The 14283-nt window shown below is 47.9% G+C and overlaps 1 protein-coding gene and 1 non-coding gene across 2 annotated transcripts; both read left to right on the top strand.

Moving 5' to 3' along the window:
• Positions 1-330: 330 nt before the first annotated feature.
• On the top strand, positions 331-1854 carry LOC122478879 (MKI67 FHA domain-interacting nucleolar phosphoprotein-like). Its single transcript, XM_043572665.1, is given in 1 exon segment — positions 331-1854. A coding segment is annotated over 1 exon segment (894 nt). The 5' UTR covers positions 331-370; the 3' UTR covers positions 1265-1854.
• Positions 1855-3397: 1543 nt separating this feature from the next.
• Positions 3398-3551, top strand: LOC122479282. The gene has a single exon (XR_006296327.1). It is a non-coding gene; the product is annotated as a small nucleolar RNA SNORA62/SNORA6 family (small nucleolar RNA).
• Positions 3552-14283: the final 10732 nt, after the last annotated feature.

Here is a 14283-nt window from a genome sequence, read left to right as displayed (position 1 = left end):
AAAAAATTCTCCCCGATTCTACCCACCATCCTAGTCTTCACACTCGATAAGTTTCCTCAAAGAAGCTTCCAGGAAGCCAGGAGTTGGATGGATTGACTTGCGGTTAGAGAACCCGAGTAGTCCGTCCTCAAAGACAGCTTCCAGGGTTTCAGGAGAGTAGACCTGAAATCTCACTTGACGTAGCAGCTGGAATCAAAATCCGCTTCCTCCCTCACGACTCCGTTCTTACTCTCTGGTTGAGGCTGCTCCCCAGAACCAGCTACATATTATGCAGGGTTCCGTGCAAAAGGAAAACTTAGGGCCCCTTCAAAAATTGCTCAGAATTGTCCGGGGCCGCCGCGTGGAGCTCTTCGGCTTGGAAGCTGTCGCCATGGCGGTCTTTGCAGGCCCGGCTAAGCCGTTTCTGTCGCTGAACCCGCAGGAGGAGGCCAAGTTTCAGAAGGAGGTGGCGCAGTCTTGCCGGCGCGCAACCCAGCGAAAGGAGAAAGAGAAACTTACTCCTGGAGTAATCTATGTGGGCCACTTACCTCCAGCACTTTACGAAACCCAGATCCGAGCATATTTCTCCCAGTTTGGCACTGTTACGAGATTCAGACTGTCCAGAAGTAAACGGACTGGAAATAGTAAAGGCTACGCGTTTGTGGAGTTTGCGTCTGAAGATGTTGCCAAGATAGTTGGTGAAACAATGAACAACTACCTTTTTGGTGAAAGACTCTTGAAGTGTCATTTTATACCACCTGAAAAGGTACACGAAGAACTTTTCAGAGAGTGGCATATTCCATTTAAAAAGCCATCCTATCCAGCAGTGAAACGGTATAATCAGAATCGGACACTTCTTCAAAAGCCACAGATGGAGGAGCGATTTAAAAAGAAAGAAAAGTTACTCAGGAAGAGATTAGCCAAAAAAGGAATTGATTATGATTTTCCTCCACTGGTTTTATGTAAAAAAAAAAAAAAAAGAAGTGCTTCAGACACTGGTCTTCAGAAATCTACAAATAGCCAGGTCTTATCAAAGAAAAAGAAGAAAAAAGCTCCGTGCACTCCTGGCACCCCTGAGCAGACTGTGGATAGCCAGGGCCCCACACCAGTTTGCACACCAACATTTTTGGAGAAGTGAAAATCGGAAGTGGCTAAAATGAATGTTGACGATAAAGATAACGAAATAGTTTTCAAACAGCCTGTACCTGGTGTAAAAGAAGAAACACAGCAGACTCAAACACCTACACGCTCAAGGAAAAAAAGACGAAGAAAAGGCAATCACTGATTCTAAACGTATTATGTTTCTTCTGAAAAATGTGATTTTATTGTGAGGTCTAATTCTCTGTATTTAACTACGTGCAGTGAAATGCAACCATTGACAGGGTTCTTGGAGGACAAACTCAGTAAGGAAAGCGGTCAGTAACCGGCTTACCTGCCCTTGCTGGCATTTCAGCGTGCAGTAGCTGGGCTCACGCTGCCTCCTTGTCCTGGTCTCTAGTTTTCTTTGCACATTTCATAGCTGTCTTTAGTTTCTCTTCCTGGATAGAAAAGTCCCCACTTCCTGCAGCTTTTATTGTTACCATCAGATAAAGAATACAGACTCTTGCTTGACCATCTACATGGTTCTCTGTTAGACTGTGCATGGCTAACCCATAAGAGCACTTGAACATCATGTGATGGAAACTGGAAGTTAAATTACTTGGAGAGTGAGAAAGCCCTTCAAGTATATGTACGTGACCGCTTTTACCAAGTTAAGTCTTTGGGGGGCTAGCAAGGTTTAATGACTCATTTCGTGTTCGTATCATCAATGTGGAATTGTATCTCAAGAATCAGTGACCAGCAAATAAACTTCTTCTACAATTCAAAAAAAAAAAATTGCTCAGAATTTCAAGACAGTGACCTTAGAATATAAAAGTGGGTATGGGCCCTTCTGAGCATGTGACCCACTGAGGCTACACAGGTCACACCCGGGAAGCTAGCCCTGCTGTCCCCTGAAGGGTAGCTCCCATAACCCACATCCAGACAGCATCAGCAGAGGGTTCTGTCCTGGGTGGAATCGGAAGTGGACCCCATAGACTTTCGTTCAGCAAAAGCTCGTGGTGCCAATCATCTCCAAACTGCCCATGAGGCAAAGCGGTTAAGTCGAGTGAAGTCCAACCCCACAAAGAAATCGGCTGCCCCCTCCTGCCCAGCCCAGCCCACCCCCTGGGGCTGAAAGACGACAGTGGGCACAGCAGTGACCGGGAACCGTTCGGCAATCCCAGCACCCCTCCAGCTGGGCCTTTCCCACAGTCATTCTGAAAATATTTGTCTGTGAGCCCCCCAAAGTGCTTCAAATGCAGTTCAGACGTGCCGTGCACTGAGCCCTTGCAGCTGTATTGCTGGGTTGCATAAAAGGAACACGGCCGTTTGTTCCACTGCGCGCAAGGTCCTGCCCGGGACGCAGGACAGCATAGAAATGCTGGTGCCCCACTCTGCCAAGGTAAGACAATTGTCCCGATGCCGCAGCAACTCCAGGGGCTCCTGGACTCTGTGGCTGCTCAGCACGTGCAGACATTTGGCAGGCAGACCTTCCTTTGAAGTTCAGGCAAAACTGGGAAAACTTTCATGCCTGCGAACATGTGGCTGTCAGTGGGAGGAAGGGCAGAGTGGGGGCCCCTCCTCTCCTCCCCCAAAGTTGAGGAGTGGGAACTTCTTTTTCCACAGCGAATAGCTTCTGCTATTCAGGCAGACCCCTACAGGCATGTGTTCTCCTTTATCGTCCTTGAAAACCTCACCGCAACACATAAGGTCAAGGTCAAGGTGCCCATTCTGTGGGCCCCTGATTTCTCTTGAAAGAAACAGGAAAGGGGAGGACTTGGCTGGGGGTGGGTACAATCTAGTCAGTGGTTCTCAAAGCAAGGTCCCCAGACCAGCAGCATGGGTAGCCCAGAAACCCATTAGAAATGCAAATTTCAGGCCGCATCCCAGATCTACTAAATCAGAAACTCCCAGGACAGGAACGAGGAATCTGGTCTACGTCACCGGCGCCTTGCCTGAAACCATCACAACACTGATCCTAACGGTAAGCACGTTACCAACTTTCAAAATGCTAATTCAGCGTCTCTATTTGCCAGGTACTGTGCTAAGTGCCTTTACACGCATGATTACCTTACATAAGCACACCCAGGTTTTGGTATTTTGTTCCAGCAGCCTGAGCTAAGACAATCGAGGATCCCTAAAATAATGCTCCTGGGTCTTTGTGGGACACAATCCGGATGTAGTATGTCCACAGTCGGCATCTGCGTCGGCTTAACACGTATCATACGCACAACTGTGCTGGTCTCTTGGCATCTGTGGCCAAGCAAGCCAACCCAGAACCACAACACAGGGGTATAACTGAACAGTTCAACCATCTCCTGCTTAATGAGGACAGCTGACTGCACGTGATTAGAGCTCGGAGCTGAGGCCACTGGCTGGCCGATGAACGCACAAGTGTAGGTAGTGTGCTACACGAGGGTCAAGTCTTTCACTAACACCGCAAGGGTCTCTGGCCCAACGAGCGGAGTTTGGTAGTAATTCTTGCTACAAGTTGAAAAAAGAAAAAAAAAAAATATATATATAGAGAGAGAGAGAGAGCGAGCTGCATTTTATTGAGAACTTGCTGTGTGCCAAGCCCTGAACACCATGGATTTTCCCCCTAACTGAACAGAAAAGGAAACGGGGAGGTGTATCGGTCAATGCATATCTTGTTTGTTCTAGGTCATACGACTAGTAACTGAATCAGGCAGTTTGGCTCCAGAGTCTGGGTCCTTCACCGCAACGGTACCACCTCTCAAATGCAGGCCGAAATGGAGTTTGGCTGCAGAGACAAATGTGCCCTGAGTCCTCCCCACCCCGGCCACCAACAGAAACCTGATCTGAAAGGAGCCGCAGAAGATCGTCTGGTTTGGCCCTCAGCCACAACCCAGAAGAGGAGTTGTTATCAACAGATGAACTAAGCAAGGATCTTCATTTAAAACAAAAAAAAATGTCACCCAAGTTTATTTAACCGGAAAGTAGCAGCTGAATCACCAAGCACTGGTTACGTGGGTGCTCAGTTTGGCGGGGGGTCTGCTGGACCATAAATCAGAACAAGCCCAGGTGGCTTAGTGGGGCCTCTTCACTGAGCTCTGTTTGTCCCACCCCAGGCCGGAGCGAGCCTGGCTCTGCCATGGCCTAGAACTCCCAGGGCCTGGCACATTGCTGGTGCTAATGCGATGATGGCCTAGTCCGGGGGGCAGCTGGGAGGCGTCTTCCAAAACACATCCGCCTCCTGCCCATGGCTTCAGGCAGCTGGACACAAGATGGCTGGCAACTGCCCATCGGACCACCCACCACCAGAAAGAAGGGTTTTAAGGAAATGGCTCTTACAGACATGGCCGGGTTATGGAAACTCCTGCAGTGAGGGGTCAGGTCAGAAATGGACCAAAAGGCCAGCCCTCAGCAGGACTGTGTGTGTAGGGCATCTAAGCTAGATCCTTCTCTTGTTCAACGTGAAGAGAAAAGGCTCGTGAGGACCCTGCAGTGGGGTCCTTAAAGCAACCCGCTAGAGAAAATGGCCCGTGTTCCCTGGAATTTGGGGAGGCTGATAGTCCCAGCTGAGATGTGTAAACACGAGTGCGGAGTGGAGTGGCAGCTTGTCTGAGAGAGGCTGGAGCTTGCTGAGTTTGGGATGGGGAGGGCAAGGATGCATGTGTGTTTCTCAAGCCAAATGTGGCCCCCTAAGGAAAGGAGCTGCTGATAGGTCAACTCTGAAGGGATCTTGCACAAGGAGGCCTCCTGGAGGTCCAACGGAGAGTGAACCAGAAGCCAGAGACTGGGGTGGGGGGCAATTGCAGCCAGTCAAGGGAGATGTTGCCTCAAAGGAGTCACAGATATGAGATCTTCAGTGCTGAGGGCCCCAAAGAACCCAGAGAAAGAGGAGGCTTTGGAGACGCAGCACACAGAGGGCTTCAATGCTAACCTGCAGTGACAACTTTGCTGTCGTTCCGTAACTCACCGGACCTCCCACCTGACACGCAGACCCCATCCTGACCCTGAGAGCAAAAACGACACCTAGGAGAGGAGGAGGAGAGGCAACGAGGAAGGGAGAAAAAAAATGACCATGCCCCTTCCACTGCAGGCACTTGGCCCAAGGCACTTCAGAGCTGGAGGACGACAAGAAAAAGTTCTCACTGGGTTCAGAGTTTTAATGCTGGGTGGGACTGGACTTTAAGATCTGAAATTAACCCAAAAAAGCTATTGGATCTGCCTGAGATTTCACCCAAGGGGCAGCAAAGAACAGTTCAAGCCTCAGAGTGTCTGTTAGAAAATGGTAAGAAAAGAAAAGGTTGATCCTAGAGTTTTTGATGTTCAATTCATTCAATTATACATATTCATACACTGCACACACATACACACAACTCTCCTTGCATGTATGTTCATAAGTATAAGGCAGACTGGTGCTACCTGATTCCAAGATGGTACCTTATAGTAGTTGTAGGAGCAAGTCAGGTCTACAAAGGATGAAGCAAATGCCAAGGATACTTCTTGGATCCTCAGAGAGAGAACACGACCCTATGTCAAGGATTTATCATTACAAAGTCAACACAATGATATCGTAATAACAAAGTCTGGTGACAGATGGAAGCTGCACTTGTGGGGAGCACAGGATGATGTACAGAGATGTTGAATCACTATTGTTATACACCTGAAACTAATGTATCGTTGTGTGTCAACTATACCTAAATTGATAAGAAAAACTTCTTGAAAATCAACACATGACAGATATACAGAAGACAGTGGGGAGAACACAGTATTCGGGAATAGATGCTCAGGCGGAAAACTCAATATAGTCACCGAAGGGCCATGCGTCCATTTTATAAGTCATTTCTTGACTTTCAGTGGATATTTTGTGGGTGCTCACAATGTCACATGTGTTCTCTTTTCGAATAGTAAGTATTTCCATCACCCAAGTGGAATTTCTTACACCCGTAACTCATGAAATATAATCGGGTTGCCTTCTTTTAAATGTTTATTTATTTATTTTTGAGGTGGGGAGAAGTAGAGGGGCACGGTGACAGAGGATCTGAAGACACCTCTGATCTGAAGACACCTCTGTGCTGACAGCGGAGAGCCTGTTGCAAGGCTCCAACTCATGAACCATGAGATCATGACCTTAGCCAAAGTCTGATGTCTTAACCCACTGAGCCACCTAAGCAGCACATTAGGGTGCCTTCTTTCTAAAGACCTACCCTTCACACAAAACGTTTTGTGTAGACATAGAACACTAATTTTCTAGTAGAGTCTCTAGTTGACAAAATGGAAAGATATCTGTAATGGAGGAAAATCCATGTCATTGTCTATGGAGGAGAAACAGAAGAGTAGATCTCGGGGGGGGGGGGGAGGGGATGGGCTGTCCTTCATCCTATTTAGGGATCGCCTTGGAGAAATCTTAACCAACTCTTAATATACTTCATACATTTTAAGTTACACATTTTTAAATAGAACACACAGTCTTAGAAGAAAGGAAAAGCTATCAACTGGACAATATCTCAAACTTAGGAATAATACATAACTTTATGTATTACTTAACGTACAAACTAAGAGACCCCAACTAAAAAAAGCCTTAAATAAGATGGAAATTTATTTCTCTCTAATGCAAAAGTCCAACGTGAAGCAGGTGGTCCTGATCCGTGAACTCATCCATGCACTTAGAATCTCTACCTTCCTCAATATGTGGCTTCTGTTTCTAGATCTAATAATGCTGCTCCAAATGCCACTGCCACACAAATGCCCCTGCCACACAAGTCTCAGACGTTGCATGCATCACTTCCTTTCACATGCCACTGACCCAAACGTGGTCACAAAGCCACAAATGAAAGTGGATAATACAGTCTGTTCCTGGGCACCAATGTATCCAGTGAAACCCAGGGGTTCTATTCCTAATTGAAAAAATGAGCGAATGGATACAGGGAGTGGGAGGGAGTGACAGAAGTTTCCTCTATATGCATCATTAATTGCTAGAAAGAAATCAAGCCTGTAATTTCATTGAGCAAACATTTATGGGAAGCTTTCTTGTGTAATATTCTATTTCACTGTAGAGATAATCTTCCAAGAAAAAGGATTTCATTAGTACGATGCTTTTAAAAGGAAAACCCCACCAGTTTTAAACAAAATTCACAAGACCATCCCTTACATATTCATTTCTTTGTGGGGAATTATAACAGACAAATCCTCTCTCTTCTCACCTGGCTTCAGTTAAATTAAAATGTTTTGAGGCACCTGAGTGGCTCAGTCGGTTAAGCGTCCGACATCACCTCAGGTCATGATCTCGCGGTCTGTGAGTTTGAGCCCCGCGTCGGGCTCTGTGCTGATGGCTCAGAGCCTGGAGCTTGCTTCAGATTCTGTGTCTCCCTCTCTCTCTGCCCCTCCCCCATTCATGCACTGTCTCTCTCTCTCTGTCAAAAATAAATAAACATTAAAAAAAAAAATCAGGGGCGCCTGGGTGGCGCAGTCGGTTAAGCGTCCGACTTCAGCCAGGTCACGATCTCACGGTCCGTGAGTTCGAGCCCCGCGTCAGGCTCTGGGCTGATGGCTCAGAGCCTGGAGCCTGTTTCTGATTCTGTGTCTCCCTCTCTCTCTGCCCCTCCCCCGTTCATGCTCTGTCTCTCTCTGTCCCAAAAATAAATAAACGTTGAAAAAAAAATTTTTTAAAAATTAAACGTTTTGAACACCTGCAGATGATATGGCACCGGGTGAGCTTATGGTGATGGAAAGAGCTGGCATCATATTCACTAAGTGTTAGAAATCAAACCGTTTTGGTTTGGAAGGGGGGAAAAATGCCAGGTCAGCATTTGATTGTCATGAGCCTCTTGCTGTGTGTTATTCTCCCCCCATTTTCATACCACACATTTAGTCCTACCCAAAATAGTGACTTCAGAGTCGCCATTTAGAAGTAGAGGGACCTGGGAGCTGGGAGGCAGAAGCCCTGGGGCTCATAGTGGCTCTGCTGCTAAATAGTTATGTGACCCTGAGGAAATGACACACAGGGACTAGATTTCTGGCTCACGGATCGCATCAGCAAACTGTCACCTGCTGTGCACGCTCTGCACCAGGTCAATGGAGATAGTTTCCATGATCTCTCACCTCCCTGGGTTCTTCATGATGCTTTATGTATCCCAGCCTCCAGGAACCACAGAGATATGGCTGTAACCTCATCACACACACAAAGCGAACAAATATTTGTGGCATTGGTGCCTGTGGCAGAGACTGTTAATTATCCCCCAGGACCCACTCTCCTGTTCTTCCATTGTAATAGAATCCCTGATTCTCACTTGGGCACAAGACCATCTCCTCTATCCTCCTGGGTAGCTAAGCCACGCAACTAAGTTCTGGCCAATGAGATGGGAGTGGAAGCAATGCGTGTGACTTCTGAATTATGCCCTGAAAAATAAGAGGCAATGCCCTCCCATTCCCTTTCCCCCTTCCCGCCAGCTGGGAGTAAGCATGCTAGTGAGTCATCTTGGACCATGCGAATGAGGGCAACACCCAAAACTGGCAGAGACACAAGAAGGGAGAAGCCTGGCACCTTGTATTAGCTGTTTCTCTGTAACAATTCATCCCACAATATAGTGGCTTACATGACAAACATTTGTGATCTCTCAGTTTCTCTGGGGGCAGGAATCTGGCCATGGCTTTGCTGCATCCTCTGGGTCAGGCTCTCTCACAAGGCTGCGGTCAAGGTGTTGTCCAGGGCTGCTGTATCTCAGAGCTTGACCGGGGTGGGATCCGCATCCAAGCTCACTTATGTGCTTGTTGGCAGTCATCAGTCCCAGCTGGAGGTTGATCCAAGACATCACGTAATACGGGCCTCTCCATAGGACAGCTCACAACACGGAAGTTGCCTTCTCCCAGAGTAAGCAGGAGAGAGACAGAACTAGCAAAATGGAAGGTGGTCTTTCGTATTCCAGTCTCAAAACTGACATCCCACCCCTTCTGCGGTGTACTGTTTGCTAGAAGGGAGTCACCGGGTCTACTGGGCCCACACTCAAGGGGATGTGATTACCCAAGGGCATAAAAACCAGGAGGTGAGGATCGTTGGGAGCCATTTTAGAGGTTGCCTCCCATAGATCCTGACAAATGGAGTTGCCCTCTCACTGGTGGTCTGCGTTTGCCACCACCATTATGGGAAAGTGAAAATAAATACCCATCTGCGTTAGGGTAGCCATGCTTGTGTTTTAATCAATGGTGCCCAATTCGTTTCATCCTTGGAAACATTTCTCCAGGTATCGAGGACCCGCCGTCGTCATTGTCTGAAATAATGGCCCAGCTAACCCCCTTTCTCAGAAAATGTTCCCCTTCCTGCCCTGCTGCCACACCTCTCCTTGCTGGTAACCTCTGTGCCATTTTTGTGATCAAGAACTCTGGTCCCCCCTGGGTAAACAGCTGACCTAAGGTGGGCCAAATCTGTCCCAGAGGCATTTAGAATTGGGGTCCAGAGACCCTGGTCAGTGCCTCTCAAGAACTGGATGCCGTGCGAAGCCAGGGGTGCCTCTGCAGGTACCCGGGAAAGCGAGAAAGCCAGCGCGCAGAGAAAGAAGGAAGAGACAGATGAGCAGAGAGAGGTCTTCAGAGTGGGCTCAGCTCATGGCTTCCTGTTCCTGGTCTTGCTGAAGCCTGACTCTTCCCCCCCTCCCCAACCCCCAGGTGCATGAAATGCCTCTATAACGTGACAGCAATATGTCCTCACATTCCTCTCCACCTTTGTCTTTGTGTGTGTGTGTGTGTGTGTGTGTGTGTGTCATTGAAACCAGTCAAGTGGTCTTCAGGTGTTTGGAATTAAGCAATATTGGACTAGGAAGGGCCCTTCGTTTTCTGCGACTTTTCAACACCTGACCTTAATGTTGTCTCAACCGGCTCATGACATCCTTGTGTGCTCTCCTATTCCCCTTCCCCTGAAAAGTCTTGCTAACAGTCACGGGGGGGGTGAGGTCAACAGGAAAGAACTGTGCAAGGGAGGACCCTGTGTGGACACACGCCTGTGATTTGATTCGCTACTTCGTTGTAGGTCAGAAGATGTTTTAGAGTGTGGGGTGGTACAACAATGGGATGGCGCACCCTCTAGGTGACAAAGGGAGGATTAAAGAAGTCCTCCCTTCTCACCTTAACCCCTTGTGCAATCATGTGCTGCCTGTCTAGACCAAAACCAAGCTCCTTTGCATCCCCGTTACAGAGCCGTTAGAAAGAGCGTTAGTTCCTTTTCGAGTTCCCTAATGGGACTCTAAAGGCAGTGTCTCCGCTCTGAGACAGTGACTCTCTCCACACATCTCTCCATGTACTACTGTCTGACTTGTTTACTGCGGAATCCAGGCCAGGGTGCTGGGGATGGGTTGTATTTCTTCAGTGGATTTCCACACTCCCCTTCCTGAGTCACACTCTGCATTCCTTTGATGCCTCCTCGGAGCTGGAGGGTCATTTTGCAGCAGAGCGATTGGCTGCACAGCCCGTACAGGGCTTGTCCCCAGCCTTGTCCTAGCAGTTGACCCTCTTGTGGGGAAGGAAGCAAAGTGGGATGTGGTAAACAGGAAGACAGCAAGCCCTGCTTGGCTTGGGGAGCAGGGAAACATCAGCGACTGTGCTCAGCCCTGTGCCCAGATCACAACCTCCTGAGCTTGTAGCACTTTCCAGGCTGGTTCAGAGATCGTTCCAGCAGCTTGAGATTGTCAATGCAGCAGGAAGAATTTGTCCCAAGACACTGCCTCGAGAATTTCATGGTTTCTGAGTCTGGTGTGGATAGACGGATAAACAGATGGATGAAAAGAGAAGGGAGAGTTGGAGCAGCGAGTGATGGACCTGCCCCTCACCACCTGATTTTAACCGCTCCCTGACTCCATCCCACCTCACACTCATAATCCTTCCTTATAGGCTGTGTGTCTCTACTTCTGCAACTTATACTATACTTGTATCATGAGCTAGAATACAAGCTCCACGGATGCAGGGATCTTTGCTTGCTCCCTGATGAATCCTACGAGCCTGCACAGTGCCTGCACAGTGTTCAATAAATACTTATTGAATGAATAACTCAATTTCTATAATTTATTGAATGAATGAATGAATGAATGAATGAATGAGTTTCCCTAAGGATGCTTTCGTTGCTTTTCTTACCACATTTCTTTTACGATTTTCCTCCTGTTCTCCAAACTGGGATGCCCTCTCCGAGCCCCACCAGTCTTGAGCCCATGCATCTCCCAAGGGGGTCAGCTTCAGGACCTCTTCTGCAGTGTGGCCTTGTGGTTAAGAGTCAGGCTTCCAGAGTCTAAATCCCTGCTCTACCACTGGCTGTGTACACTTGATTAAGTCACACCATCTCTCTAAGCCTCAGCTTCCTTACCCGATGGGGTTGCCATGGGGTTACCACTGGGTGCCTTCTTGCCGTCCGTCCAGCACCCATATTTTGTTGAGTCTCTCAACAGAAGGGTCCTCCTGACATGGTGCTTTTCTGTGCTCTTAAACACCCTCCTTGAGTATATATGCAGACCTTTGCATTCCTTGTTACCAAAGGAATAGTGAAGCACACGAGTGAACACCACCGGGAAGGAGGTGTGGGGTGAGATTAGTATCCAGAGGACACATGAGACATTGTCTGGAAGGGCTTGACGGTGGCCTATGGTGATGCAGAAACATGCAGCCAGAAAACCATTCGCCCAACACAGGCATTTCACGTCACGAGATGCAGCTTCATGCAAGTTTTGGGGGCTGGAGCCTACGAGTAGGAATCCGCTCTCTCCGGCACATCGGAGGCCCCCATCTCAAAGGGAGCCGGTGAGGGAGCAAGAGTTAGGCCCAGACTTGAAGCAGCAAAGCTTTGGCTTCAGAAGAAAAGGACCAGCCCTTTTCTGTTATGGGGATCCCCTGGAAAGTCACTCATGATAAACACTGGTATGTTTCTGCAGTCTGGCTCTCAATCCTTCAAAGGTTCCTGAGCTGAGGGCAATTAACAGAGCTGGGGAAAGCCAAGAAAATGCACTGCGAGTATAAACAGCTTGACAGGACATTTATACAGCAGCGAGCAGAGCAGAGGCCTCCTTCCCATGTGTGGTGGAGGCCAGGAGGGGAGATTGTGAGCGGAAGATGCCCATCTTTTCTCTTCTCTCTGAGAAGGGCTTCTTCTGTTGATTAGGAATGATCCTGGCTGAGTTTCAGGAAAGTGGGATGGCAAGGATACCATTGGATAAAGGAACCTCTGCCTTCTTCCCACTCAGGACCACCAAAGCTCTTTTATAGGAAGCAGAAGAGAAGAAGTCACGGTCTAACTGCACCCCACCCCCCGCCGCCGCCCTGCCCAGCTTTATGGAGGTATAACTGACAATCCCCAGTCCCTAGTAATCACCCCTGTACTCTCTGCTTCTATGAATTCGACTCTTAGATTCCACATGGAAGTGAGATCATACAGTGTTTGTCTTTCTGGGTCTGGTTTGTCTCACTTAGCATAATGCCCTCCGGGTTCATCCATGTCACAATGGAAGGACTTCCTTCTTTTTTAAAGCTGAAAAATATTCCATTACGTATGTATGTATACACACACGCACGCACACACACACACACACATTTATTCATCCATTGAAAGACATTTAGGTTGTTTCCACGTTTCCACATCTTGGGTATTATAGGGAATACTGAAATGAAGACGGGAGGCCAGATTAATCATCAGGGAACTGTGAATCAAAACCACAACGGGGTATCATCTCACATCTTCCAGGATGGCTGTTCCCAGAAGGACAAAAGAGAACACGTGTTGGTGAGGCTGTGGAGAAAAGGTAAACCCTGTGCACCCTTGGAGGGAATGTAACTTGACAGCGTCTGACTTTTGAAAGCTGAATCAGCCAAACTGAGCTCACTGTATTATCGACTCCACAATCCAATGATTATGGACTCGACCCTCAATGTCCTCCTTCCCCGTGTGCAAGATGGAAGGATCCTTATACCCCCAGAAAAGGTTTATAAAGGTCTCTGAGCATATACATATGAGTATAGGCCTGAGAGAGACTGCCTGGAGATCCAATAACATCTCTGCCACCTGCCGACTGTCAGCCCCGGGCAATTAACTGATCTCCTAGGTTTGCTTCCTGTGTCTCTGAAATGGGAATAGAGTGAACACTTACCACACTGGGATTGTCCCTCGGAATAATAAAGTAATAAACACCAACCCAGGCTGCCAAATGTTTCCAGCGAAAAATGACTCTTGTGATTCTTATTAAAACACGAAATCTGTGTTCCGTGGTGGAGAGGAAGGGGCCCCATATCAGAGCAGGAGAAGAACTGGCTTTTAGAATCTGAATAGAATGAAAGTCTTGAGGCCACGTTTCTGGCTTCCTATTTGAAAAGCAGATTACAACTTTTTAGGGGTGATGAGTACGCTCACTAGGCCGGCTACGGAATTGTACTCGTATGCCAAAACGTTAAGTTATATACTTTCAACACGGACAACTTACTGCATGTCAATTGTAACTCAACAAAGTTGTTTTAAAGATAGAAACAACCAACTTTTAGAACAGCCACAAAAAGAAGATCATGGTAAGAATGATTTTCAGGCAGATGATTATGCGTGGAGGGGCACGGGGGTAAATGAAACCCCCAGTATGAAACCGCACTGCTCCCACAAGACTATTCCTTGCAGATTTCCTAATCCTCCCCTCTCTCTTCCGCTTCACCCACCTTCTCCACGAAGCCTCCGTGGGCCACGCCACCTCATGGCCCACCGACAGGTGGGATGCCTTACACACACTAGCCGCTCAGATAGCATCACGTGTTCTTGTTCTATCATCCAAATCGCTATTTAACTTGATACACGCCTGTGGTAACGTTAAGGTTTTGACAAAGACAGTTTTCTTCAAGATAAATTCTGAAGAAGACGCATCTTCTGTGTCTTTGAGCACACCGTGCTTGATAAACATTTCTCTGTTGGCTGACAAAGTTCAGCGGTCTATGCCCCAGGCTTGATCCTCATCACTGTGAACTCCAAGGAATGATCCCCCGTCTTCCATGGGATGGGAACTTTACGGTATCAGACGCTGCTGGACTAAATAGGTCATCGGCCGGGCCCTGACTATCATTCATTTTCATATGAGGAATCTGTTTTAACTCTACTGGTTGTAATAGCCATTCGCATAAAACTAGAAGCTCTCAGGCTTGAGAGGCCCAAAGCCTAGGCTGCCTGTAGTGGTGCCTGCAACCTTGTTCCGGCGTTTTCCACATTTGAACAGCGTGGCTCCAAATCCCAGTCACGCTCGGGTCCAGGAATGC

Source organism: Prionailurus bengalensis, chromosome B1 (assembly GCF_016509475.1).
Source record: "Prionailurus bengalensis isolate Pbe53 chromosome B1, Fcat_Pben_1.1_paternal_pri, whole genome shotgun sequence".
NCBI lineage: Eukaryota > Metazoa > Chordata > Mammalia > Carnivora > Felidae > Prionailurus > Prionailurus bengalensis.
Note: the sequence above shows the minus strand (reverse complement) of the source record. Positions and strands in the feature narration are given on the sequence as shown.